Source organism: Trachemys scripta, chromosome 5 (assembly GCF_013100865.1).
Source record: "Trachemys scripta elegans isolate TJP31775 chromosome 5, CAS_Tse_1.0, whole genome shotgun sequence".
In the NCBI taxonomy this organism is placed as follows: domain Eukaryota; kingdom Metazoa; phylum Chordata; order Testudines; family Emydidae; genus Trachemys; species Trachemys scripta.
The window spans coordinates 12,808,549-12,835,259 of NC_048302.1; the positions used below are offsets into that span (position 1 = coordinate 12,808,549).

Genomic DNA, 26,711 nt, shown 5'->3' on the forward strand with positions numbered 1-26,711 from the left:
CTGAATTAGCAACAGAGAAAACAATGGCTTATCTCACTTCCATCATAAAGATATAATACAGACAATCATTATAATTCAGACATTGGCAATTCAGCACTGTTGATTGCTCTGTGTTCTGAAACTTTCTTCTCTTGTTATGACTAGGGCCCTACCAAATTCATGGTCGTGAAAAACACATCACAGACCATGAAATCTGGTCTCCCCCTGTGAAATCTCATCTTCTGTGTGATTTTACCCTATACTATACAGATTTCAGGGGGATTTCTCAAATTGGGGGTTCTGACCCAAAAGGGAGCTGCTGGGGGGTTGCTGTATTGTCACCCTTTCTTCTACGCTGCCTTCAGAGTTGGGCGGCCAGAGAGTGGCAGCTGTTGGCTGGGTGCCCGGCTATGAAGGCAGTGCCCTGCCAGCAGCAGCACAGAAGTAAGGGTGGCAATACCATACCATGCCATCCTTATTTCTGCGCTGGTGCTGGTGGTGACTCTTCCTTCAGAGCTGGGCTCCCAGCCAGCAGCTGCCAATGTCCAGCTGCCCAGACCTGAAAGCAGCAACACCGCCGCCAGCAGCAGCACAGAAGTAAGTGTAGCAGAACTGTAACTGCCCTACAATAACCTTGCGACACCCCCCCCCCCAACTCCTTTTGGGGTCAGGACCTGTACAATTACAACACCGTGAAATTTCAGATTTAAATAGTTGAAATCATGAAATTTAAAATGTTTAAAATCCCATGACCGTGAAATTGACCAAAATGGACCATGCATTTGGTAGGGCCCTCGTTATGACTGTCGAGACTCTCAGAAGGTTTGATGCTGATTTCTGGTTCAATAAAAAACAGCTACTCAACCAAAACAGTAAAAAGCATGTTTGGTATATGAGACTGATCTGACAAAGCCCCAATTTTACATACAATGGGAGATAAATCATTCTTGAAATAAAGAAGATATTCTAATGCAAAGTCATGAATGATGTGAATCTTTACAAACGCTCTATTTCTGGATCCGGAGCATCAGGCTTTTACAAGTGATGCTGGTTTTGATATTTTGTTTAATATGATCTATGAAGTCATTTTAGTGTGCTAAGAGAAACCATTCGCCTGTCTCCCACATGACAGGATACTTCCATAATACAGCAGAAGGGGGTTCACAAATGATCATAAAATCTGAAATGCTTAGATGGAAAGTAAATAAACAAGACATCACGGGGGTGCAAATGATGCAGTCATTTTCTAGTTCCACTACCATCATAGCCATATACCATCCTCAGCCTGTGATATGGATTCATTAGACCATGGCGCAGATACCTTGCCGATCTTTTTAATTTGGGCCACCGTTCTCCTTCTGCACTCTTATAAGCAACCACTATTCCTCTCCCAGAAAACAGCTTATCAATAAGGGCTGTTGCATGAGCAATATGGCTAATCTCTCTGGATACCTTGAGTCGACTCCTAAATCCAGGTTTCCTGTACAACTGTATCCTGCACTACCCCCAAAGCACTTGAGTGGCCAGATTTTAGTTTCCAAAGGCTATATATGTCCAGAGTAGTTTACACTTTTCTTACATTGTGTTTCTCAAGGTGGCTAAAGGTAACTCTCTCCTGCCATCGCTGTCACTCTTACTGAGAACCATGGAGGGGATCTCATCAATCGTACTTCTTAATTCCTGGAGAAGCCGCTTTAAATCTCGCAGTGGGTCCTCCTTCACAATGCCTGGCTTGGGTGGCATCTGAATTAAATATTCATTTATAAAAGAAATGTTTAAAATGGCATTTTGCTTTCCATAACCTATATATACCCAGCTAAAGACAGACATTTCTCTTTTGTTCTTAGTTATTAGATTTTTTAACTCTATTTTAGTGGAAGCTATCTAGAGGGTTGACCATGAAAATTTGATCATTATCAAAATACTTTATAAGAGGTGAATATACTATGTAAGTTAATAAACTCTCTCTCTTTCAGAATATTGTAAAGAAAATCATAACATGATTATACACGGTACTGGATATAGAGGTACATTTTTATATACATATACAAATACTATGTTCAAAAAACATTATTAAGGTTGTAAAGTTAAGCACTCAAAAGTTAGGAAATGCAACCTTAATTCAGCCCCCCTGGTGCATATGCATTGTAAAGCAGTCTTTAATTACATGATCACATACTATATTTTCCACAGGACCTCCATCTCATTCAGCGTACATGATGCACAGTCCTCACTCAATGAAAATTAAGTTACATTCAGTATTTATTAAATTTTATTAAATTCAATATTTTGTTTTCTCCCGATTGTGCAATGGGTGGCCCAAGGCCTTATTTAGTGAACCCTATTCAAACCCGGCTTTGAACAGAGAATTATTAATTTCCTCATCAGCTTTTTTCTGGTGCCCTCACGACAGTATCTGATTATTCACAAACACAAATGAATTCATTATCACAACACCGCCTGTGAAATGAGGGGCTGGTATTACTCCCATTTTACAGATGGGGAACAGAGGCACAGGGATTTTGAGGTCAAAAGTGTCCACTAATTTTGAGTGCCCAATCTCAGACCCCTAGGACCTGATTCTTCAGATTACTTAGCATTATATAACACTTTATCTGTTTGAAGCACAACTCGGATTGACTTCAGTTGCGGCTGTGAATGCTCAGCAATTTTGCAAATCAAGACCCGTGGGCTCAAGTCAGGCACCCAGAAAATGAGGACTGCACTATTAGACTGCTTGAGCTCCTCAAAGAAAAGATTGCCAGAATTCTTTTTAACATGGGCAAAACAATGCACTTTTCTCTAACTTCATTCTTGGAAATGGTTAAACCGTTCTGGCTGAAATGGGTTTTTCTTTCTTAAAGTCATCTTGAAACAGACACCCGATATAAAAAAATGTCAGCCCAAATGATTAAATGTTGGCAAAGTTATAAGCATCTAATAATAGGATATTATAATGGGAAGTGTCAGGCAATCTTAATAGGTGGTGCTTACAATGGGTATGTCTACACTACAATTGGACACCCATGTCTGGCCTGTGCCAGCTGGCGTGGGCTCACGGGGCTTGGGCTTGTGGGGCTGTTTAATTGCAGTGTAGACATTTGGGCTTGGGCTGGAGCCCGAGCTCTGGGACCACACGAGGGGGGAAGCTTGAGCCTGGACAACGACACTGCAATTAAACAGTCCCCGAGCCAGAGTCAGTTGGGTTTTAAATTGCAGTGTAGACATACCCAGCAAGGCCAACTGCATCCTTGCTGTGACTCCACTGATTTCATTGGAGTCACACAATTGATACGTTTTGCTCACATGCTGTATATACGGAAAAAGGGACACATTAGAAAGTGAAGTTAGTTGGTAACTGAAACTTTTTTAGTGCGTGTCTCCAAGTGATATAAGGAAAACTTTGGTCAAAGCTTTTTTATAATTTCCTAGCTGCTTTGTCTGTTCTCAGAAAACTCAGAGATAGGTAACAGTTTATGCAGACAGTCAATGGACAGAGCAAATAGACAATTCATAGGCTAAAGTACACAAACATGCCTGAGCCGCAAAATTATGGCCATCATTTAGTGACGTTTTCTCTGCTGTGTGAAAGAGAAACTAGCAATGCTGTAGAGTGATCAAACCATTTCTCTTCTGAGAAAGCAATAAAAACCTTTTGCACGGGAGTTACTAAAGTTCTCTCAATGGTGCATTAGTATGCTCAAGTTAAATGTCGGCATTTGGTTTACACTGGTCCCGGCAAAGATAAAGCTGAACATACAGTACTGTAAATATACAAGGTCCAATTCTGTCCTCACCTGGCCACACCCTCTAGGAAGGTTATTCTCACACAAGGCAAGGGAAAGGCTGGGCACAGGGCCCTTTCCTCAGCATTGCTGCCTGCTACCCACTCCCATAAATCCATGGGCACTAGTTTAGCTCCTGCAGGAGCTGTGCTATTTGGGACTCCCCCGAGCCACAGCTGTCCTTGTAGGAAATGTGAATTTCCAAAGCACAAAGAGCAAAGCAGAAAAAAATACTGTAGATTTTATCTGCATTATCTTATATTTCCCCAGGGGATTGGTGGGGACACTCTGCAACTTTTGGCCCTGCACCCCTCCCTACATGTGGAGTCTGTAGGAGCATGGAGGGGGCATGCCACGAGCACACGCAGAGGGCTGATGGGGCCTTAATTAGGTTCACTTCCTACTGAGATCAATAGATCTGTGTGAGAACAGAATTGGTCCCACAATACATATTTACTGATAAAAAATAAGGTGTGTGCATAGTGACTGACAAACCCACACTCTGTGGTGTGTTAATGATCATGGGCTTGATCCAATTGCTACCAAAGGTAATGGAGACTCCCATTTACTTTGGTGGGAGCTGTGGCATGTCCTATATGGAGAATCATATAAAAACTAATGCAGAAAATAATTCTCCATTATTTTCTCTAAAGACTTCGGTTAAATCCATAATTTAGGTGTATTTAAAAAGAAAGGAGGAAGGTTACGTAATCTAATATTAATACAAAAGCTGTCATAAACTAAAAGGAAAAAAAAAATCAGAGAAAGCCTGTATGGGAAGGAAATTTTAAAACATTCTCCTGCAGCATTTGCAACAAAAACATTGCAGGATTGTACTGGTGCATGAGAACCAGAAAAGGAAATTGGCTGGAAACTGGAATTCTGACTAGTCTTTTCTCACTGTCTGTGCTGAGTGAGTTACAGAAAACACACGCCATAAATGGTGAAAAGTCAAATGTATTTCAATGTAGTCTTTGTTTCAATATTTTAAAGTGTTATTAGTGACACAGGTAAGGAAATTTGTTTTAAAAAGCTAGTTTTTATTCTCCAACTGCTAAGATAGTCTTAGCTAAATAAAAAGAAAAGGAGTAAGTCCATAATATGAGACATTATAGGAAATGAGTTAATCCTGGTAGGTAAGAATCCCTTTGAAAAACCCCCACTGGAAATGACATCTGTTTTTGAACTTCAGAACAGCTCTGTGTCATGCTGACTTCACAATCTAGAGCCGATACTCACGTGAGGAATGAAGCCTTGAAAGGCTTGGGAAGATGGCACGTTAGCGTGGGGATGAGTAAGTGGCAATGATATGTGGCGTGGCTTTCCAGAAGAAGTAGAACCTGACGTATATCCTGGGCCCTGCAGTTCCTGCCGAAGAACAGTAGTCAGGTGTAAGCAGACAAAATGGTGTACAGGTGCCATCTTTGTGGTGTGTTTTTTACAGTATGTAGCACAGTGGGGCCTTGGTCCAAGATTCTCAAAAGTGACTAGTGACTCTGAGGGCCTCAATTCAGACCCCTTTAGGGTTGTCTCAGGTTGGGAACACAAAAATGGAGGCACCCAAAATCAATAGTCACTTTTGAAAATCTTGGCTGGTCCATGGGTTCCTCCAATGCAGAGTAAAAAACAATAGGATCACACTGACTGCAAGGAATCCTGAATGCAGCAGGCAGTTTGATGCTATAAAATATGGTGCCCCGTGTAGTCCTATAATCTACTTTACAAGGCACACACAAGTTAACCCCTTTAAACCCATTAGTCACACACACTTCCAGCAGTTTGCTTTGGGCTCAGAATTCCATGTATTGCTGTGGTGGTTACAACTGTTTTTTAGCTGGGAACCACTCAAGGGTAATGATTTTTAGGAGCTGATTATAGAAGGAGTCACACAGGAGAGGGAACAGGGTGATTGCCCTGTAAAGAGCAGAAGGAGGCTGCAGTGGGGAGAGCATAGAATAGCAAAGAGAAACTGCAGAGTGTGCGAAGACCGCATGTGGGGAAGGCCCTGAGGCCAAGGGAGCTGTGACAGAGAGAAGCCCAGGGACCAAGCAGCTTCTGTGGAGAAACTTGGATGGAGTCTGGGCCTAAAGGCAAGAGATGGAAGGCTAAGCTCCAGCTAGGAAGAACTGGGAGGACAAGCTGGGACAGAATAAGAGCTCTGGCTATGAGGGAAGGCACCAGAGCTTAGTATGGACTCTTATGTGGTGATGGGCTTTATTTTGGGACCCTGTGATGGTTAAGAACTATTTCTGTTATTGAAGTGGCCCTAGGCAGGGGTGATAATATGGAAAGGAATTGTTTCTGCTACTAAATCAGCCCTAGGCAGGGGTGATGTTATCCTAGAAAAGAATCGTCCTATTATTAAGCCAGCCACGGGCAAAGGGTGGGACAGCTGTGTGAAAGTTGTGTGCAGTTCTTACAGGTCCTCCAAATCGGGGGGCTAAAGGGATCAGTGTGCCTGTAAAGTGACCCAGGATGGAGTGCTTAGAAGATGGCCATCCTACAGGAGCCACTACAAAACAAAATTGTCCCATATTTTAATGTCCAGTTAAATAACTTATTACTGTTCTGGGTGCATTATTCATTTTCATATATAATTCAATAAAACTCTCAAATTCTAATTCACCTGAAACTGCCAGAAAATTTCAGGAGTATCACAGAAGTCTTAGTACTTGTCACAGAAGCATAGTGCCAAAGCATTCCCATTACAACTTCAATTCATTTAAAGTCAGACCCTGATACCCTTACTCACATGGAATAGTATTTTGCAAGTAAGTGATATCAAAGGCACCACTTGTGAAGGGGTGATATTAAACCTGAGCTAAGGGTATCAGATAAGTACCCTTGGGCATATGCTGAAGTAAAAGGAGGGTAGTATTAAAACTAGAACCAAGAGTAAATGCCTAAATTTTTCAGTCCACATATTAGCTATAAAGAACTTACTTTTATATCCAAAGCGTGTTGTAGTTTGAAGCGCATAGCTTCTTGCTCCTGACACTGGATTATGCACTGACATTCTGCAAATTGCATAGATGCCTGCAAGAGAGAATATGAGATTTAATTAACCTTTTCTTTGTTTTCTATTAAATGTTTTTAATCCTTCCTCTCTAATAAGAACAAGGGGCCCTACAAAGAGACCTTTTATTTGTATAGTGCCAGCAGTGTGGTAGGTGCTTTCTAGATGCCGGCCCTGCAGAGCTTCCAAAAGGCAGCTGAATTGCCATATGACCCTTGTAGCAATGATATCCACACAACAACCTTAGTGAAAGGAGATATTCCTATTGGAAAGAATCCTGAACACCTATGGGCTTTGGTAATCCAAGTGTATTAACTGGGCAAAGCCCTCCTCAAGGCTTTAAAATGGATGACAGGGTGAAGTCTGGAATCTATACTCTGTTAAATAATACAACTTGTTAAAGATTGTTTATAGTGGAAAAATGTGATATATGCAGATATGATAATACGTATTCTAGTTCTTTAAATCTGTAGCAGGAAACTAAGCAACAGGAGCTGGGGAAGTTTCTGAGCCCGAGCGCTACTGTGAAGCAGACAGAGACAGGGACATTTTAGGGAGGGTGTTTTCATAATTCTAATAAAGTTTCTTGTTCAGTGTTAGAAGAAACTGAGTTTCTTTCCGTCATTCTTTACCATTGCCACATGACAAAAAGGCAGTTGACTCTCTATGCTCACTGAAGCATGATGAATACAGTGTTCATACACATACTTAGTTGCCTCTTGTTTGCACGGTAGTTTCTATTTCAACATTCAACTCAGAAATAATTTATGAGCAGCAGGTTGATCAATTACCTGTAATGATGTCTATACAGTGGAGGCTCTCCAGGGTAGGTAAGATAGGCACTATCTGTCCTGTCTGACCACGGTTATGATCTTTACCCACTGCTTTAAATGGGCTCTGACTGAACTTTTTACAGATAGTTTTCACCCACTCACACCCACCCTTTGTTAGTTGGCTATATTATTACTGTATGTTCTGTTACACACAACAAAACTGTGCTAACATTATTAATGTTGCAGAGTCAAGCACTCAAATTTAGGAAACAGCCAGAATTAAGGATGCCTGTGGTGCTGGCTCCGCATCTAATCTGTCTTCCCCCCCTCGCAGGCTGAGTCTCCCTCCTTAGGCTCCTCATCCCAGTCACTGCAACAACCACCTTGTCTCAGTCTCCTTGCCCAACCAGTCTCTGTCCACCCACAGGCTCCTTGTTCTAATCTACTCCTTCTCCGCACCCCACTAGGACTAGCTCTCTTCCCCTCTGTATATGCGTCAAGCATGTACCTCTTGTACGCTGCCTGTATGCCTGGAGGGAGGGGGACTTTGTGGCACATGAGGGAGGGTCCACCTGCTCTCAGTTCCTGTGCCCAGTGCCCCCTGGTGGCCCATGCAGTCCTGAGATGGAGTTTTATGGGGATGGCACATGCACAGTCTGGTTGGCACATAGGCGCTGTGAGAGGTTGAGCATGGCCAGTGCAGATGGAATTTAGCTGCCAAACTCTAACAAGTCTATACTGAAGATATGCAAATGGAGATTTTTTTCAAAGGTTTATAGGTTGGTGCAGCTTGGGTGTTTTTCACAGGGATAGGAAAAGGCACATCTGGGGCCCCAAGGCAACCCCCTGCCGAATTCCAAGTCCTTGCTCCACAGAATGGAGGCACTTGAGCTCCTCCGTGAAATGGTTGTAAAAAATTTTAACATGGGAAAAGCACATTATTTTTCCACAATATCTTTTTCAGAAAGGGATGAACGGTTCTAGCTGAAACTCTCCTGAAAACTTCAGCCTGAGGCAGAACCCAGCATGGAAACTTTCAGCCTGAATGGTTAAAGTATGGCAAAGTTGTAAAGCCACAGAAAACCATGTTATAATGGGAAGTTGTCTTAACTATAAAGGGAAGGGTAACAGCCCTCCTGTGTACAATACTATAAAATCCCTCCTGGCCAGAGACTCCAAAATCCTTTTACCTGTAAAGGGTTAAGAAGCTCAAGTAACCTGGCTGACACCTGGCCCAAAGGACCAATAAGGGGACAAGATACTTTCAAATCTTGGTGGGGAGAAGGCTTTTGTTTGTGCTCTTTGTTTTGGGGGTTGTTCGCTCTTGGGACTAAGAGGGACCAGGCATCAATCCATGCTCTCCAAATCTTTCTGAACAAGTCTCTCATATTTCAAACTTGTAAGTAACAGCCAGGCAAGGCGTATTAGTTTTATCTTTGTTTTCTCAACTTGTAAATGTACCTTTTGCTAGAGTGTTTATCTCTGTTTGCTGTAGCTTTGAACTTAAGCCTAGAGGGGGGGTCCTCTGGGCTCTTTGAATCTGATTACCCTGTAAAGTTATTTTCCATCCTGATTTTAAAGAGATGATTTTTACCTTTCTTTCTTTAATTAAAAGCCTTCTTTTTAAGAACCTGATTGATTTTTCCTTGTTTTAAGATCCAAAGGGTTGGATTGGTGTTCACCAGGGAATTGGTGGAAGAGTCTCCCAAGGCTACCCAGGGAGGGAAAGGTTTGGGGGGCGGGAAGACAGAGTTTCCCAAATAACTCATAAATCATTTGGATGATGGCAGCAAAAGCAGATCTAAGCTGGTAGTTAAGCTTAGAAGTTTTTATGCAGGCCCCCACATCTGTACCCTAACGTTCAGAGTGGGGAAGGAACCTTGACAGAAGTGTTAGGCAATTTTAAGTATAGGTGTCACTACCAACTCCACCTCTAACAACAGTTAGTTTTACATGGCTCTTTGGGTCCTCACCTGGAGGCTGGAGTGCTGTCTAGACCCAGGGGGCAGGATCTGCTGTGATAAGCTCAACCAGACAGCAACTGCAACAGCACAAGGTACTTACAATCCTCCCTGAACTGGGAGGCCTGCAGCCTCCATAAATGGGCAATACTGGCCAGGGTGATCACCAGGAACATACTGATTCAGTGTCTCTCTGGCAGCACTCTTACAGAGTCCAGAGCGCAGAGCATTCAGCAGAAGGTAGCCGTGCAAACCACACTTGCCCTTCCCTAGGGGTGAATTCTTCCCTTCTAGCTCAAGGAGGTGCAACTTGTATCTCCCGAGCCAGCTAGGGCTAAATTAAGGCTTCTGTTAAAGAAAGCAGAAGTGTATTATCGCGAGGTCCAGGTCAAGGTTTTAACAGATGTCATCTCTTAAAGTCCCTTCTCTTCACAGGAAATAGTACAGAAAAGTTTGGGGAATGAAAAGTCTGACTGAACCACGAGCTACCTTATCAAGAGCTGCCTCCATGTTAGCAATCTTTTCTTTCAAACGTCGATCTTGTGACCTTAGGATCTCCAGCTCTCCAGTCATCTTGTTGTTTTCTGTTGCAACACAACTCAGTTCTTGGCTTAGTTTATTTTTCTCTTCTTTCAGATAATGCTTCTCCTGCATTTTTAGAGATCAAGACCAAAGTGAATGAGATAACAGTTTAGGATGGCTAACAATATACACATCTGTTGTCTATGAGCTTTATGACTTGAAGTAGTTTATATTCTTTAAAAAAATTTCAGTGAACCTTTCCAGAAGCTCAGCTATCATACTAAGTAGAAACAGGAGTTTTCACAATAAGAAGGTGACCTCTTATAGCGTTAGACTGTCACCTCACAGAGCCTTGAACCATTTCATATCTGAAATTTGAAGCTTTGAGAGTGTATGAGCATACTATGCTCCACATTATTATAAGCTCTTCCATTGCCCAATACCGAAGAAACAACTGTCATATTCCATGCAAGTGACTAGATCCAAAACTAGCAGAGGACGATGAATTGCTGTAAACACATGTAGGTGATAATCCAGTCAACTCTACTGGTAACTAAACCACTTATCTGTCTTGGACTCTACTAGACAGATCTTCATTGTTAAGAAACTGACAAGCAGTATCCACCAAAACTTGAAATGCTGAGAATCTGAATTAAGACAAATTCTGCTAAACTGTCCTCCAAAGCAAGCACCCACTGTGGCATTATTGTATGAACAATAATGTTTACAGAAAACATGAAAATAAATTATTGTAGCTGCCCGACAGTTTTTGTCAATCAGGATATGTTAGCTAATACATATACTAGTTGCCTGCTATTGAGCAGAATGAACCAAAATCACCTCTGGATGGATTTTTCAGTTAGGAAATAGTATCTCAAATCCAGCAGCAAACAAAACTGAGGGTAAGCACTGAGGGCCAGATTCAGAAGGATGTGCATGAAAGGGGAGTTGGTTGGTACGAGGGTGTGAGTCTAAATGAGTTTGTAAGTAATTAAGGGCCTGATTCTCATTTACGCTAAGGTCACTTTCGTCTGATCTGGCAGTAAATTATATTTACCCTCAGTTTAGGGCTCCTTTACATCACTGGAGCAGTATAAAGTGACTTAATGTAGATGAAATTAGGCCCTAAGTCTCAGGGGATTTAAGTCTGGAGAGAGACTAATTGATGTAACATTCAACTGGAGGAAGCCGGATGAAGGTGTAAGTTACATTAATAACAACTGGTCCACACTAACCCCCCACTTCGAACTAAGATACGCAACTTCAGCTACGTTATTCACGTAGCTGAAGTCGAACTATCTTAGTTCGAACTTACCGCGGGTCCAGACGCGGCAGGCAGGCTCCCGTCGACTCCATGTACTCCTCTGGCAGAGTAGGAGTACCGGCGTCAACGGCGAGCACTTCCGGGATCGGTCCCAGAAGATTGATTGCCTGCCGCCGGACCCGGAGGTAAGTATAGACGTACACAAAATACTCCCTTTGGTCTCTCTTGGACTAACCCTGAATTTGGCCCTGAATCTCTACTTGGAACTATTTATCTAAATATAGTTAAATACTTTTACTTGGAGCTCTTGTGACCTTAGTTGCATTTGTCATTGCCTCCTCCAAGAATTTAATCTTGCTCTGCAATGCATCTATCTGTCCTCTCTTGGCTGTGATTTGCTTCTGCATTCCCATTGCAACTTTCATAGCTGTAAAAGACAAGGTTCCCAACTGATTAGTCCTTTATGAACAAAATGGATCAAGCATGATGCTTTCTGTGTTCTTATTTGGAAATCAATTGTCAATAATACACTAAAAACAGACTGTGGGTTGGGATCCTGCAGTCCTTATGTGAGCAAACTTCCCATTAGAGTCAATGGGAGTTTTGCCTAGGTGGTGACTGTGATATAAACAGAAGAACCTAAACTGGTAAATTTAATATAGACCACCTCATACTCTGAAGAAATGCAGCTCCAAATTTCCTGGCTTAATTTGATTCCCAGTAAACCATAAAACAACAAGGTGTCTGCATATGCCACTGTTTTTTATTCCTTTTATAAAATATTTGAATTACCATTAAAAACATCTACTGAAGGAATAAATATATTTACAAATTCCACTTGTTAAAAAGACAAACAAATATGACATAAGAAAAAAAAACCTTCCGAAGTTACCATGGCCGTCGGAACCTTCCATAGTCTTTAACGTGGCTCTGGTTTGTTCTAGTTCAGCTTGGGCAGATTTCAATTGCATTTTGAGTTTGCTCGTGATACCTTCCATCTCTTCGCTTTTGTCTCGATAATTCCTCTTTAAATTTTCATATTCCTCTGTTCAATATAAGCATATTGAATTGAACGAAAGTGTCAAGTGATTCATAAAATCATCCACCTGTTACTATTTAATTTTTTATTTATGTGCTGATTAATCCCTTAAAAGGAATATGATATTTATGCAATTAACAGAGAAAAAAATTGCTAACAAATTAAAACACATCATATTCCATTGCATTGCTATGATATCATTGAAAGGCTGTGTTTCACTGGAACAAAATGAGATGCATTTCCTAACTGTTCTCTAAGGCTACCATTCTACAACGTGACAATAAAGCTACACTTCTTGATTGTGTGCTGCTCAGGGATCAGACTGCCCATTGCTACCTGGGGTGGCATAGCTACTTGTGAGATAAAATATTTGACCTGTGCCCATTCTCTCAGGCTCTTTTTCATAACTCCAACCTGCTCTATGTCCGGACATAGCTATAATCACCCCCTCTCCACACAATCCCCCCCGAAATCGCTTTGGCACAGCTGCAACTCAAATGCATTCCTCAAACAGCTCTGACCCCCTCAAATTCCCCCAATCATCCTCCACAACACTATGTTCCCTACACAACTCCCTCCCGCTACCTGCAGAGCTCTGGCTCCCACACAGTGTGGCCCCCCCCCAGCTCTGGACCCTCCATTTCAGACCCCCCCACGCCCTCACACACTTTAACTCTGTTATTATTACTTTTCACAAAATCTGAGGACAGACTTTCCAACTAAAAGTATGTATATGGTTACCATCTACTAATCTTGCTGAGGTCAGAATTAAGGTTGTGCACTGGAGCATGACTGTGGGGATCTGGGCATCTGTACTGTGGGTGCATCTATGCTGAAAATGAATGGGGGAATCTGTGAATGCGTGTGGCTGGTATAATGTCTAAATAGTACAGCATGTGAATTGTGGTTGGTCTGGATGTTAACGCTGCCTTAACAGGTGATTTCCTTGAGTTCTGGTGACTGTGGTGAAAGGAAATACACATGTACAACCTCACCTCATAGTTATGAGTTTTTGAGTAGGCTATTATTGGCAGTGATGGGGCTCAGATACTTTCTGCCAATATCACATACTGTATGTCCCTGGCATCTTGATCTCCTTTCATGTATAGTATTTAAGGAATGTATTTGCTAATGTCCTCTTTCTGATGAGTTAAGATACAAGATTTTCACTAGTTTGATAGTAAACAGTTAATAGGATGTGCCGGATCAGTTTATTTAAATTATGGAACATTGCAGTATCTAGCTTCCCTGTATAATACCTGAGGAAGAAGGAGGGGTCTTGGTGAAGTTTATATTCTGTGACCTACTAGGGTTTTCATTCTGGGCCCTACTGAAGGTCAGGCTGTGCTAAGTATTTTTGCACAAGGCCCTGGGAGTTATGCCTCTAAATTACACCATCTTCATTCTATACTAGAAATCCAAATAATGAATTAGCTCTCTGAAGCAGCCTGACCATCAGTGTACTCTATCTGGGAACCTTTTACTTGACTTTACTGGTAGCCATATTTGGATTGGATAGAATATTTGGATTCTATTTTTAACATCAGCCTGATTTAGCAGATATCTGATCTGAGGCTCCCTACCTGCGAGGCCAGCTAGCTCAGTGCGACTGGCTTTCAGCTCATTCATTAGTTGGTCTCTTTCCAGTTTCATATCCTTTACTGCACGGAGCCTCTCAGTGCAGGTATTTATCAGTTTAACTTTTTCCAGCTCCAGCTCACTCAATCTGGCCTCCATTTCACGGATTCTATCTTCTTTCTTGTCCATCGCAATCTACTTATGTAAATAAATAAATTATAATAAATCTATTAATTAACAATTAAGACATATACACATCAGAATTATTTGAAATCTGATTTTTATCATGGAATAACTTGGTGCAAAGATAAAACTAGAATGGAAAAGACACATGTACTTAAAAATGGGGGGCATAAATATATAAACAGATTATTTCAGCATATATCACTGTCTCTGCTAACCCAATTGATTACTGTTTTTAACAAATTGTGCTTTGGTCTTAAGCATTATCAGAATTCAGCTAGTGGCTAAATCAGTTTATAAGATCCCTAACTCAGGGATATTTTGTGTTTTGATTCCTATAGTTACTCACAAGATTTTTAAAAAGACTGATTTGCACCTTTTCACCTGTGAATGATCTGGGATTTGAAATGATTTCTTACCAAGTTGATGGAAACTAGGTTGAGCCTTTGGGAAGGTACTCTGTATACCATCTACATGAGGTGACCATGAGAAGATGCAGGGTAAAGTGGCACTTGAAACCAGAAAAGTCACATGCTCCAAAGGTTGTAGGGGCCATAGCTCAGCTGTGGCACCCCATACACATCACACAACAGCAAAAGTACAAGGAGGCAAGGATGGCTTCATACTAAACCAGCACTGAGAGAAGACAGAGCTGATGAAGAGGTAGATTGGAATATTTTAGTGATAAGGTCCTTTGGCTTTGAAGGCTGCTGCAGATGAGGTGGGAGACTCCTGTATATGAGTCTCTGAAGTGAGAGCCCTGCTAAGTATAGGGCCAGACACATCACTTGCAAAGTCTCTAGTGGGTTCAGCCCAAGAGACTTAGAGCCATGCTTGTAACAGAACCAGGGAGTCAGCTCTGGATCTGATGATGCACTGCAAAACTCCTTAGCCCTCACCCAAAACTCTGGATGCTGAACTGACATCAGACCAGAACCAATGGAGATCAACGGAAAGAGCTCAAGTGTTCCTCCAGTGCTGACCTGATCAAATTATTTCTATACGAACCAACAAATCTGAGCCACTTGGAACTGAGTAAGCTCCAAGAACCAACCTTTCCTTTTCTAAGGAGTCTTGTCAGCACCTGAATATGGCGAGCTTAGAATGCCTCTTCTTTAAAGAAGATGTCAGGTCTATAGGGCATACTCTAGATGAGGAATGTTTAATCAGTCTCAATGAAGAGTGCCACAAAGGTTGAGAGTGCTTCTCCTTCTGTAACTAAACACTCATAATTATCACTCTCAGTAACAATATGACTTTTTCTGTTTTGTTGAAGGTGCGGTCTGACACCTTCAGATCTGATATCTCCAAGGCCTTCAAGATTGAGTGCTGGGTGGACAAAATTTCTTCCTAAACTTTTGTCTACTTCTCCCGCTCGCCTCTTGCCTGAGGTGGTGGGGGTGGTGAAGCCTGTATGGTAAAGGGTGCCTCACAGGTTAGTCCGTCATGCACTTCTCGTTGTCATCAACCTTTGAAGCCTAAACACTTCTCTGGATCTGTCTATGAAAGAACAAACTAGTTCTGGATCTAACACACTGTTGTTATAGTAACAATTAACATCAATTATAATGGCTAATTATTATACTAACATCCACTGTTATTCTAAAACTAATTCACTGTGTAATCGAGAACAATGAAGCAATGGTTCTATGCCCTCTATGATCAGTAGAAAAGAAGCTGAAAATGGTAGGGTGGCCTTTTATAACCACAGATATGATCTGCAGATCAATGCGTTCACACCACCACCTGCTGCTCAACTGCCTTAGAGTGGGACACCCAATGGCTGAAGCACTATTCTACAGTGGGGATCCACAGTGGTAATTTTGTGATGAAGAACACTCTTTTGCCACCTCCTTCTAGTCCTTGTTTGTTTTTTGGTAAAATGATGTAGCAGAACAATTGGCCTATAGATTATAAAAATAAGAGGCTAAGCTATTCACACAGACACACATTTGGTTGTGCATAATTGGGTAATTGTACACCTTGTTAAATTTGTAGTCGTGCATGCAGTTATCCCTTTGGTATATGCAAAAGCATGCTTTTATATGTGCAACACAGGTACACATTTTTGAATATTTAGTCCAGTTTAGTTACTTCTCTGACTCATGGACATAGAGTGAAATCCTGGCCCTGCAGGATTGCACATGATTTCACCCATAATCTGTTAACTTCAGACCTAGAAATATTTATCTTATTTTTCATACAAACTGATCAAAATAATAATGATAACATAATGATGATGCTCCCAGCCATGTCTTCTATGTCAGCATATGTCTTCTAAATGTTTATAGATTTCTAGGCCCATTTTCCGACCTGCTTGAAAACACAGACAGTGTAACATATTGATAGAACAGAATGAATGTACTGTCTTGCAGAGACGTAAACACTGTGAAATGTACAGACCTTAAGTTCTTGTACTTCCAGTTTCCTGTCACTGATTTCTTTCACAAGCTGAGATTTCTCCACCTCCATTGCACCAGCAGTTCGGCCATGCTGGCCCACAATCTGGGTCATGTTCTCAATTTGCTTTTGGAAGATCTCAATAACTCTTTCCTTTTCCATCACCTGCAGTTTCAGTGTCTCACACTCCGACTGCACATTTTGTAAGTAGTCCCCTTCATTCTTTAAGTGCTGGAGCTCCTGCAACTTACTATCTACCCGTGACCGGAGCTTCTTAATTTCCTCATTGGTAATTTCAATGGCTCTCTCCTTCTCTTGCAGGCAGGCTGTCAAGTCAGACACAGTTCTCTCAGAAGCCTCCAGATTGATCTTCTTGGCTGTCAGATCTTCAACCACTTTACGGAGCATCTCTTTGGTTGATTCTAGCTGGGCAGTCAAGGAGGAGACTCTTTCAATGCTTTCATTCTTTTCCTTAATTGCAGTCATCTGAATGGTAACAATAAAATGGTCAACTTTGACAACCGTATTTTCTATCTACCTTCCTACCTACAGGTTTTCTAGCTACCTATCTATGGATTTTCTATAGCATCCATCATTATAGTATCTAAGAGCTTCATCGGTAAATTAGGTTTGCATGACAAGGACCCTAGTGGATTTCATGATTCTTCTGCTTTTCTTCCTTCCTTGATAAAGGAAACACAGTGTGAAATATAGGGAAAAAAATAAGTAGGACTGATGATGAAAAATAGAATAAACAAATTAACTGTCTCTAAACTATTTAGAGGAGACAGGTCTAAATCAGTCAATATATTAAAGCCTGGCCAATTGAACTTTACAGCAAATATATCCTGGAAAAAGTATGTGTGCATCAATAGCATATAACTAGTTTTATTGCTGTAGTCAGCAAAGTGCATAGACTTTTATGGGAGAACCTCCAACAGGAAGCATCGTGACCCAAGAGCCGCTCATAGTGCAGTACAGATGCAGAAGACAAGAATGGACCCAGAAATATCAGTAATTGAAGGTAGAATTTCATGGGGTGGGTGGTTGCAGGAAATAGTTGTAGGGAAAGCCTGGCTAGTTGGTGGCAAATAAAGGAATCAAGTTATAGACAAATTAATTTGACCTAAAGTGGAGAGCAGCAGCTGACAGGATTGGCACTGGGTTACATATTTGGAGTTGGAAGATTTTTTGAGAGGATGCAGCAGTTTGAAGGAAGGAGTTGACTCTAGAGCTTGATGTCCAGAGTCTACTCTGTTGAAAGCAACAGAACAGTCCTTTTGGACACAGGGCTCAACTCAGCCCAGTGATTAGGCTGTAGACATAAACACTGCCATTTCCCGATGAAATACTGTATAGAGTGGATCAATTATGAGGGCCTTTAGTTCACTAGCTCTTCTTGCAGAAGTGATTGCCACCAGAAACACCGTCTTGAAAGAGAAGTGAAATAGAGAACAGTCCACAAGAGGTTCATAGGGTGCTGTCATCAGTCCTGTGCACATTACATTTACTGTACATGCACAAAATGCGATTTCTGGAGGCTTATAACTTGGCCAAAGCCAAACCAAGTTTCACCAGACACTCAAAGTCACTTCTTCATGAAGTGTGTTAATGTGCCAAATTTCAAATTCCGGCTGTTTTGGTATAAAATCACCTTAGGCCAGAGATTAGGACCGAAAATTTCTGACTGATAGGTGAAAGTTCCAGAAAGTTATGAGTGATCGAAACTAGGGCGTTAGAATGAAAACCTCTGGCACCTTATGTATAGATGCTGCTCATATTCCAACTAGGATAACAAAAACAGTGCTATTTTTAGTATATATCTAGGTGTATGGGAATGGGAAACCTCTCAATGGTAATAATACCACTCAGCAGTTCCTTCCTGACCTGACGTTCCATTTGTCCCTGACACTCCGTCTTCATTGTCTTCACTATGTTCTCCATGCGCTGCAATTCCATGTTCTTGTTGTCCAGTTCTCTCCGTAGGTGATCAATGGTGATGCTGTTGCCAGTGTCCCGATCCCAAAGCCGCTTGTTCTGCTCCTTTTCCAGACTCAGTTCCATCTCTTTTTTATGTACATCAGCCTACAAGAAATTACAGCAGCCATTGTCCTCTTTAAATTGTAAAGCCATCCTGTCTTTTGTTTTCTTTAATATTAGCAACAATCAGTAATATAGTTAAATCATTATTACTATATCTTTACACCTAATAAAAGCCAGGATTTCTGGTGAACAGCTAGTGTGATGCTTCTGAGGCACCATCCTTCAACATAGCAATAGCTTGAAACCAATCCTCTTCTAAGTACTACTGCTATCAATATCTTATTTAACATTTCAAGACTTGAAGCCTTTGATGCCATTTCTATGCCAATATACCTTAGCCAAAAAAAAAATCAGCAAAATGCAAAAAACTGCATTGTATCAAAATTAAAAGTGAAAATACAAATACTACAGTACATGCCAAGGAAGGAAATCATCCACCTTTAAGAATAACGAGAACTGTAATTTCATGGCTTGATTGACTCTGTTTGCAGACAGCAATTTGTTGTACGTTTTTTCAATCATTTTTAGCTCAGAAACAAATGTAAAGATTCAAAAACTGATGCCACAATCCAAAATTATCCGGCAATTTGGGAAATGTTAATTAAAAAAGGGGTTAGCAGAATTCTTAGTAGAACGTGAAGGGGCTGAAATTTTGGAAGTGGAGGCAGCACGCAGAATACTAGTAAAGCCAAAGAAAAGGGGAATGAAATGAGAGTGAAAGAATGAACATATACAGTAAAGGCATTGAAACAAATTTAACTTTTCCCCCAATGCCTTGAAGAATATTAGAAATGGAGACTATCTTACTCATCTATTACAGTGACATTTCATCAGTGACCATAAAACTACAATGCTTTACTCTTAATTGTATAGTGACTGTCCTGACTCCAGCCTTCTCTACGCTATAAAGAGTTCACAGGAAAAGATATACTTTACACATTCCTGATTAGATAAGAACATAAGAACGGCCATACTGGGTCAGACCAAAGGTCCATTTACAGGGCCGGCTCTACTGCTTTTGCCACCCCAAGCAGCGCGCCGAATTGCCGCCGCGGACGGCGGGGGCAGTCCGTGTGCCGTTAGGGCAGCACGCGCGTTTCCGCGGCGGCGGCAATTCGACGGCAGCTTCTGTCTTCAGCCGGAAGACAGAAGCTGCCGAATTGCCACCGTGGGCAGCTGAACAGAGAAGCTGCCGCCAAATTGCCACGGCCGCGGAAACGCGCGTGTCGCCCTAATGGCACATGGACTGCCCCCGCCGTCCGCGGCGGCAATTCGGCGCGCTGCTTGGGGCGCAAAAACACACGGACTGCCGCCCCTTGCAGATTGCCGCCCCAAGCACTGCTTGGAATGCTGGTGCCTGGAGCCGGCCCTGTCCATTTAGCCCAGTATCCTGTCTTCCAACAGTAGCCAATGCCATGCGCCCCAGAGGGAATAAACAGAACAGATAATCATCAAATGATCCATCCCCTGTCGCCCATTCCCAGCCTCTGGCAAACAGGCTAGGGACACCATCCCTGCCCATCCTGGCTAATAGCCATTGATGGACCTATCCTCCATGAACTTATCTAGTTCTTTTTTTAACCTTGTTATAGTCTTGGCCTTCACAATATCCTCCGGCAAAGAGTTCCCCAGACTGACTGTACGCTGTGTGAAAAAACACCTTTTGTTTGTTTTAAACAGCATACAGAATGCAGTCATGCAAAACTCTTCTTCAGATTCCATGTGTCACCTATTGTACAAGTGACACTAGACAGAGAGTTGGTATACTAACCTCCCAAAACCCAATCATGACATTACAGAACTCATACACAGAGCAAAAGATGAGTGTGATGATAAAGTATTACACTTAGCATTGGAAATAGGGTGTATGTATGAAACCAATGATCTGTGATGCACAATTTTGCTACTATCTGTGCAAGCTATACAGGTACAGTGTGTTTTTTTTTTTTTCCCCCATTTAAGATGTCTTCAGTCTATGGCTAGGGACTAGAGTAGTTAGGAAAGTCCTGGATAAAAAAAAAATCTTACAGAGTAGATATGAAAGGAAAAAAGGTGGGATGCTAACCTAGCTTAGCTATGGGGTCAGAGTTAAGGATGGGAATGGGCGATGGGATGGATCGCTCAATGATTCCCTGTTCTGCTCACTCCCTCTGAAGCACCTGGCATTGGCCACTGTCAGAAAACAGGATACTGGACCTTTGATCTGACCCAGTATGCCGGCTGTTCTTCTATTTGGGAGCCTTAACTGTGATTTTCATAGTTTCAAATGTTTGCATTGCTTTTAATGTTAACCTGAGCTCTGAATTTCCTGAGTTTCTAATGGAAATGAACTTGTGATAAGGTATGTGCCCCACATAGGTAATGAAACAATTAACTGGAGTGGAGAGCCCAATTAAGGCACCTGGTTGCACCTGAAGGGTGGGCAGGCCCAATTAAAGAAGAATCCCAGCTGGGTTGTTAGTATAAAGAGAGGAAGCCCAGCCTAGAGGATGGTTGCGGGGAGAAAGCGTTCTGCAGTGCCTCCCTTGGTAGTAAGGAGGAGTAGGGTGACCAGATGTCCTGATTTTATAGGGACAGTCTCGATTTTTGGGTCTTTTTCTTATATAGGCTCCTATTACCCCCACCCCTTGTCCCAATTTTTCACATTTGCTGTCTGGTCACCCTAAGGAGGAGAGCCTGGCCGGGTCAAGGAGAAAGCTCCCTGGGATCCTCTCCTGAATAGAGGATGCTGGTAAGAGTCTAGGAGAGACATGGAGCAAGTACTGAGGTGGAGTAAGCTCATTAAAAAGGCAGAATTGGGACTTCCAGAAAGAGAGAGATCGAGACCGAGCCCTGGTAGATGCTCAATTGAGGAACAGAGCAGGGGAAACCTGAGAGATTAAATGAGAGCCTGAGGAGGGCAGAAGTTTGTTTAAGTTTGTACTTCTAGTTTGGGATTTTGTTGGGGGACACAGGGAGGAGCCCTGAGAGTCCTGGCCACTAAAAGAAAGATGAAACTAGAGAATCTGTGGGGAGAAGGCTGGAAAAAGGCCATGGAAGGAGGATGTCCAGGGAAGCAGCAGCAAGGAGTCTGATGGAGCAGATGTTGGCTGCTGGCTATCGGGGTGCAATGTAAAGGAGGAGTCTGGGTTCCCCTAGCTTTCACTGTGGCACATAGTGTGAAACCCCTGGGAAGGTGTTATGGTTGAATCCCTGAATGAAGGCGGGTAGGGACCATGGGGACCAGAGTTGAGGGCCAAAGTAAGGATTGGAACTATTATTTGCAAGATTTCTTGTTATCCTAGAAGGGGTGGGACTAAATGTGACCTGACCAGGGGGCTGAGGTCATAAGAACAGGCAGACCACTTCCAGGCCGGAGCTGGTGTTGGCAGGAATGAAGGAGAGTCTGCTATGCCATGCCCAGCCACAAGGGGTATGCCTGCATTGAGTGTGCTCTTTTCAGACCTTTCTGAGGATTTCTGGGGCAGGAAGATTAAATGTATAGTAAGTCTCAATCTTAATTATAAAGAGGCTGCCAGCTTTCCATAATAGGCAAGATGCCAATACAACAGCAACAATAAAAACAAAAGCTCTTAGAAGGTAAGATTGAATCCGTGTATTCAACTGATTCCGAGACAAACTGATTACTAAAATGGAACTCCCCTATACATTGTTCTTCAATGGTTTATTAACATCTCAAATTCCTACCAGCAGCTGCTGAAGCTGATCATCCAGATTTCCAGATTCTTGACTGTATTGATCCCGTTCAGTCTGTGCCTCTGCCATCTCAGAATGAGCCAGGTGCAATTGCTTTTCCAAATCTTCTATCTAAAGTACGCATGCAAATAAAAAGAATGAAACATCTGGGGCTAATTATCTTATGGGACAGTTCTACTCCGAAAAGTGACTATGTCCAAAAGGTGCTGCTGTACTCGGCAGATTTGTTCCCTATGTGTATTCAAAGATATATCTGCTTGCTTTAGTGATTAAAGTGAGTTTTTACTACTATTTTTCCTCTTGTTAGTCCTGGAGAGCCAACACAGCTAGGGGAGAATGAGCTGGATTCTATTCCCACTCAAACCTCATCAAGAGCATTGTTAACTACAGTCTAAATGCAGAATCTTTATGTTGGTCATGGCTGAGCTAGGAAAAAACCCAGTTTGACTTGCAGATTCTAAGTTGAGATTGCATGGTTGGCAGTTAGATAAATCAACACTTTACTTGAAAATTGAGCACCTTTGATAAGGAGTCCCTGTGTGAGAATAAACATAGTACCACTCACAATGCTATTGTAACACTTTTCAAAGAACTACACTTTAAAATCTAAAATCTTTCTTGGCCCGACTAAGATCTTGAAATTACCTTTTTGCCTTCTTTAAAAAACAACCAACCAACCTTTCATTGGCATAGGACAGGAGTAGTAAACTGTTCTCTCTATAATGCAATTATAATTACAGGGGAATAGCACATGTTCTGATTATTAATACAGTTGCATAGCCAGTTTATTCAGGAGTGACCTCAAAACTCCTGCCTTTCAGACCAGTGGAGAGTGGGAACATCATGCCAATGATGCTGTCATTATCCAACAGGAGAGTACAGGACAGGTCCATAAGGATCTCCTCGATAAGTCTTATCCCAAAACCTGGTAGAGACAGGATTTGCCATCCCTGTCACTGAGCTGCAATTCTGATTCTAAGGCCTACAGTGCTCTCTGGATAGAGAGACGGTGAGGACTGGCTGTGGGGTCCCGGGTAACTCCTCTGCTTGCTAGAAGTGCAACATTAAAGGACCACTCCCAGGGCCTTTTCTGTCTGCAGTTGCCCTTAGAGCCATTCCTACAGCCCCCCTATGGTGGGGCTCCATGGGAAAGGACATATTACTTATTGTACATAATATCTGGGAGGTTGGGGGAGAATGATGGTCCATACAGTCTTACCCACTCCCCAAGCTGACCACTCCCCTCCTCCTGTGAGAAACCAACCAGTGGAGAGCCCTCTATAGGCTCCAGAGGTGTGGGAAAGTACTACCAATGGGGCTGGCCCCCTCGCTTCCACGTGGGACAGATCTGTTAATGGAGAAAGCCCTTCATGCACGGATCTCCTGAGGACAATCTGAGCCAGGATTTGGCAGAGTATGGAGAGTCCCTTGCTAAACACAGCGTGTGAACGATGTCCAGATGGAGCAGTACAAAAATAATAGCTTACCCTATACTACCCAATTTCCTCTAAAAATAGCTGATGAAACCAATAATACCTACAACACAGCAGGGAGCTGCATTCCTTCATCATAAATACATTATCAAATCTATATGCAAACAAATGGGTTATCTCCACCTGGAGGTGGTAAACTTTTTCTAATGCAGCAGTCCCCAAACTCTTGAGGTTCATGCACCACCTAACTCCTGTCACTCACCCCTCCGGAATGACGCTGCATCTCGGGGATGGTGGGTGGACGCAGAGGGGGGTAAAGGGGCCAACGCTAGGGCTGCAGTTGGGGGTGGGGCTGGGAGCAGGGCTGCTGCCAGGGTCCAAGGCTGGGGGCGGAGCCACAGCTGGGCTACAATGGGAGCCAGCAGTCGGGCACGCGGCCAGCTGTGGCTCCGTTCCCAGCCTGGCCGCCAGGAATGGAGCCGCAACAGCAGCCAAGGCTAGGGGCTGGTACAGGGCCAGGACCAGATCCACGCCAAGACTGTGGACGGGGCCAGGTGCAGGTATCTGAAAGTGATGTTTGCTGCAGTTAGTAACATTCGGAGAAGTATTGCACTTACAATTCTGGGTTTCTATTTTTGAATCTATTTTTGTTAAGAATTCCAAAAGGGAAAAATGCCCAAAGATTGTGTTCTGCAGTCATAGATATAGGTGGCATCTTCCAGACAAACACCTGTCAGGGATGGTCTAGAGCTGAGGTTGTGTTGGTCCCAGGCTATTAGAGAGACAAGGTGGAGGAGGTAATATCTCGTATTGGACCAGATTCTATTGGTTCGGGAGACAAGCTTTGGAGCTTACACAGAGATCTTTTTCAGGTCTGGGAAATGTACTCAGCGTCACAGCTAAATGCAAGGTGGAACAGATTGTTTAGCATAAGTCGGTAACACATATTTCAAGGGACCATTCAAGTGGAAATGGCCCATAAACACCTCTCCAGTCGTGCGTGGGTGGGAAATATGATTGCACACCCGTAGTTGTCGCCTACCACCTACCACTGGAACCCACATGGGGTATCATAAAACAATTACAACCTATATTTGATGGGGACCACATCCTAAAAGAAATCTTTCCTAACCCCCTTTTTCTGGCCTTCAAACAACTACTCAACCTCTCTAAGCTCATCATCAGAAGCAAACTCCCCACAGACTGGGACTTACCAACTCAAAGTGTCACCAGACCCTGCCAGAACAACAGAGGCAAAACCTGTAGACATACCTCCACAGCTACAATGATCAACCCTCCCTTCTTCCCACCCCACACACTTTTCAGGATCCATGGGTCCTACCTATGCCCGTCACAACATGTGGTACACCTCATCCAGTGCACTAAATGCCTTGATCACAACTATGTGGGTGAAGCGAGACAATTACTATGCTCACAAATGAACTCATGCAGAAAAATTATAAAAGACAAAAACACCATCCATTTCACCTGCGGGTGAACACGTTTCACAAAGCGATTACTCCATATCTGACCTCTCAGTTCTCATCCTCAAAGGAAACCTGCACAACAGCTTCAAAAGATGAGCCTGGGAGCTTAAATTCATATCTTTGCTAGACGCTAAAAACCAAGGACTGAATAGCGACACTGGATTTATGGCTTATCACAACAATCTATAACCCACTAAATCCAAGGCCGACTCTGGCTTTTTGGCCGCCCCAAGCAAAAAAAAAAAAAAAATGGGGCAGCCAGAATGGCAAAGCAAAAAAACAAAACAAAAAATCCTGCAGCGCGGCCGGAGCGCGGGTGCAGGGGGACCGGCTAGCTGGGGGGAAAGAGAGAAGTGGGGCGGCCAGGGCTACAGCAGGGCGCTGCCACGGGGCCCCTCCGTGCCGCCTGCCGCGAGGGCTCCGCTCCAGTCGGCAGAGAGGGAAGGACAAGGACTGCCCTGCCAGGCTTGCTGCAGGTCGCTCCTATCCTCCACGCCGCCGCCTCCTACAGGGTGGCTGGAGCAGAACAACAACAACAACAAAAAAGCGGCTGTACCGCCCTAGGACAAGGCGGAATGCCGCCTCGTTCAATCTGCCGCCCCAAGCACCAGCTTGCTCGGCTGGTACCTGGAGCCAGCCCTGACTAAATCCCACCCCCAGCTTTTCCCCCGTATAACTGGAAAGATGTTAACGGCCACGTCATCTTGAAATCTGTTAACCACTTACGCTAAACAATCTGTTCTGCCTTGTATTTAGTTGTGACACTCGGAGTACATTTCCCAGACCTCAAGAGGAGTTCTGGAAAAGCTTGAAAGCTTGTCCCTCTCAACAGCAGAAATTGGTCCAATAAAAGGTATTACCTCACCCACATTTTCTCTCTAGAATGGTGTAGGTTTACTTGGTCCTGCCTCAGTGCAGGGGGCTGGACTTGATGACCTCTCGAGGTCCCTTCCAGCCTGACATTACTATGATTCTAGTATCGTGTGCTGCTCTGTTTATGCCAAACTGAATTTGTTAAAGTCATCTATATGAAAAAGTACATGGTAAACTGCACTTCTACCACAGCTGGAACATAACAGATTAATTTACAAGCCCAACAAAAAATTTGTTTGGTTTGAGATCGGCAGTGCTTGTTTTGAAACAGTCTGGAATGAATTTTGATGCACGTGAACAGAGCAGTAAGTGGAGCCAGACAGAGGGCAGGTTGGCCTGCTTTCAAATACCCAACATATCTGTGCCATGCTACCTCAAGCTTGACCTACCACATCCCTGCTATTCCCTTTCTGGGCCTTTCTTGAACAGAGAATAACAGCCATGTCAAATCATACAACAGCTCTACAATGGGAGCAGCTTTCCACTAATAAGCAGGAAAAGGCTGCCAAAGTTAACATGATGTGTAACATAAGCAGGATTTGACTCCAGAAGTCAAATGTTACTGTATGAGTTGTCAGCTCTAATTTTACAGAGAACGGAGAGCAACCATTTTCAGGTCAGCCTCTGAGGAAAAAGGGAAATTATTCTCAGATAATAATTAGGAGATGTCAGAATCACA

General features: G+C 42.9%; 1 protein-coding gene across 1 annotated transcript in view; it reads right to left on the reverse strand.

Moving 5' to 3' along the window:
- The window catches only part of CCDC158 (coiled-coil domain containing 158), a 51,442-nt gene that overhangs the window by 14,532 nt on the left and 10,199 nt on the right, over positions 1 to 26,711 (reverse strand). Inside the window, exons 8-17 of the mRNA XM_034771365.1 lie at positions 22,231 to 22,350; positions 18,388 to 18,585; positions 16,504 to 16,986; positions 13,923 to 14,112; positions 12,193 to 12,345; positions 11,615 to 11,727; positions 10,004 to 10,162; positions 6,708 to 6,800; positions 5,004 to 5,132; positions 1,559 to 1,722 (exon numbers count right to left, since the gene is read on the reverse strand). Of these exons, the coding sequence (XP_034627256.1) occupies positions 1,559 to 1,722; positions 5,004 to 5,132; positions 6,708 to 6,800; positions 10,004 to 10,162; positions 11,615 to 11,727; positions 12,193 to 12,345; positions 13,923 to 14,112; positions 16,504 to 16,986; positions 18,388 to 18,585; positions 22,231 to 22,350 (1,802 nt within the window). The remainder of the gene's footprint in view (positions 1 to 1,558; positions 1,723 to 5,003; positions 5,133 to 6,707; positions 6,801 to 10,003; positions 10,163 to 11,614; positions 11,728 to 12,192; positions 12,346 to 13,922; positions 14,113 to 16,503; positions 16,987 to 18,387; positions 18,586 to 22,230; positions 22,351 to 26,711) is intronic.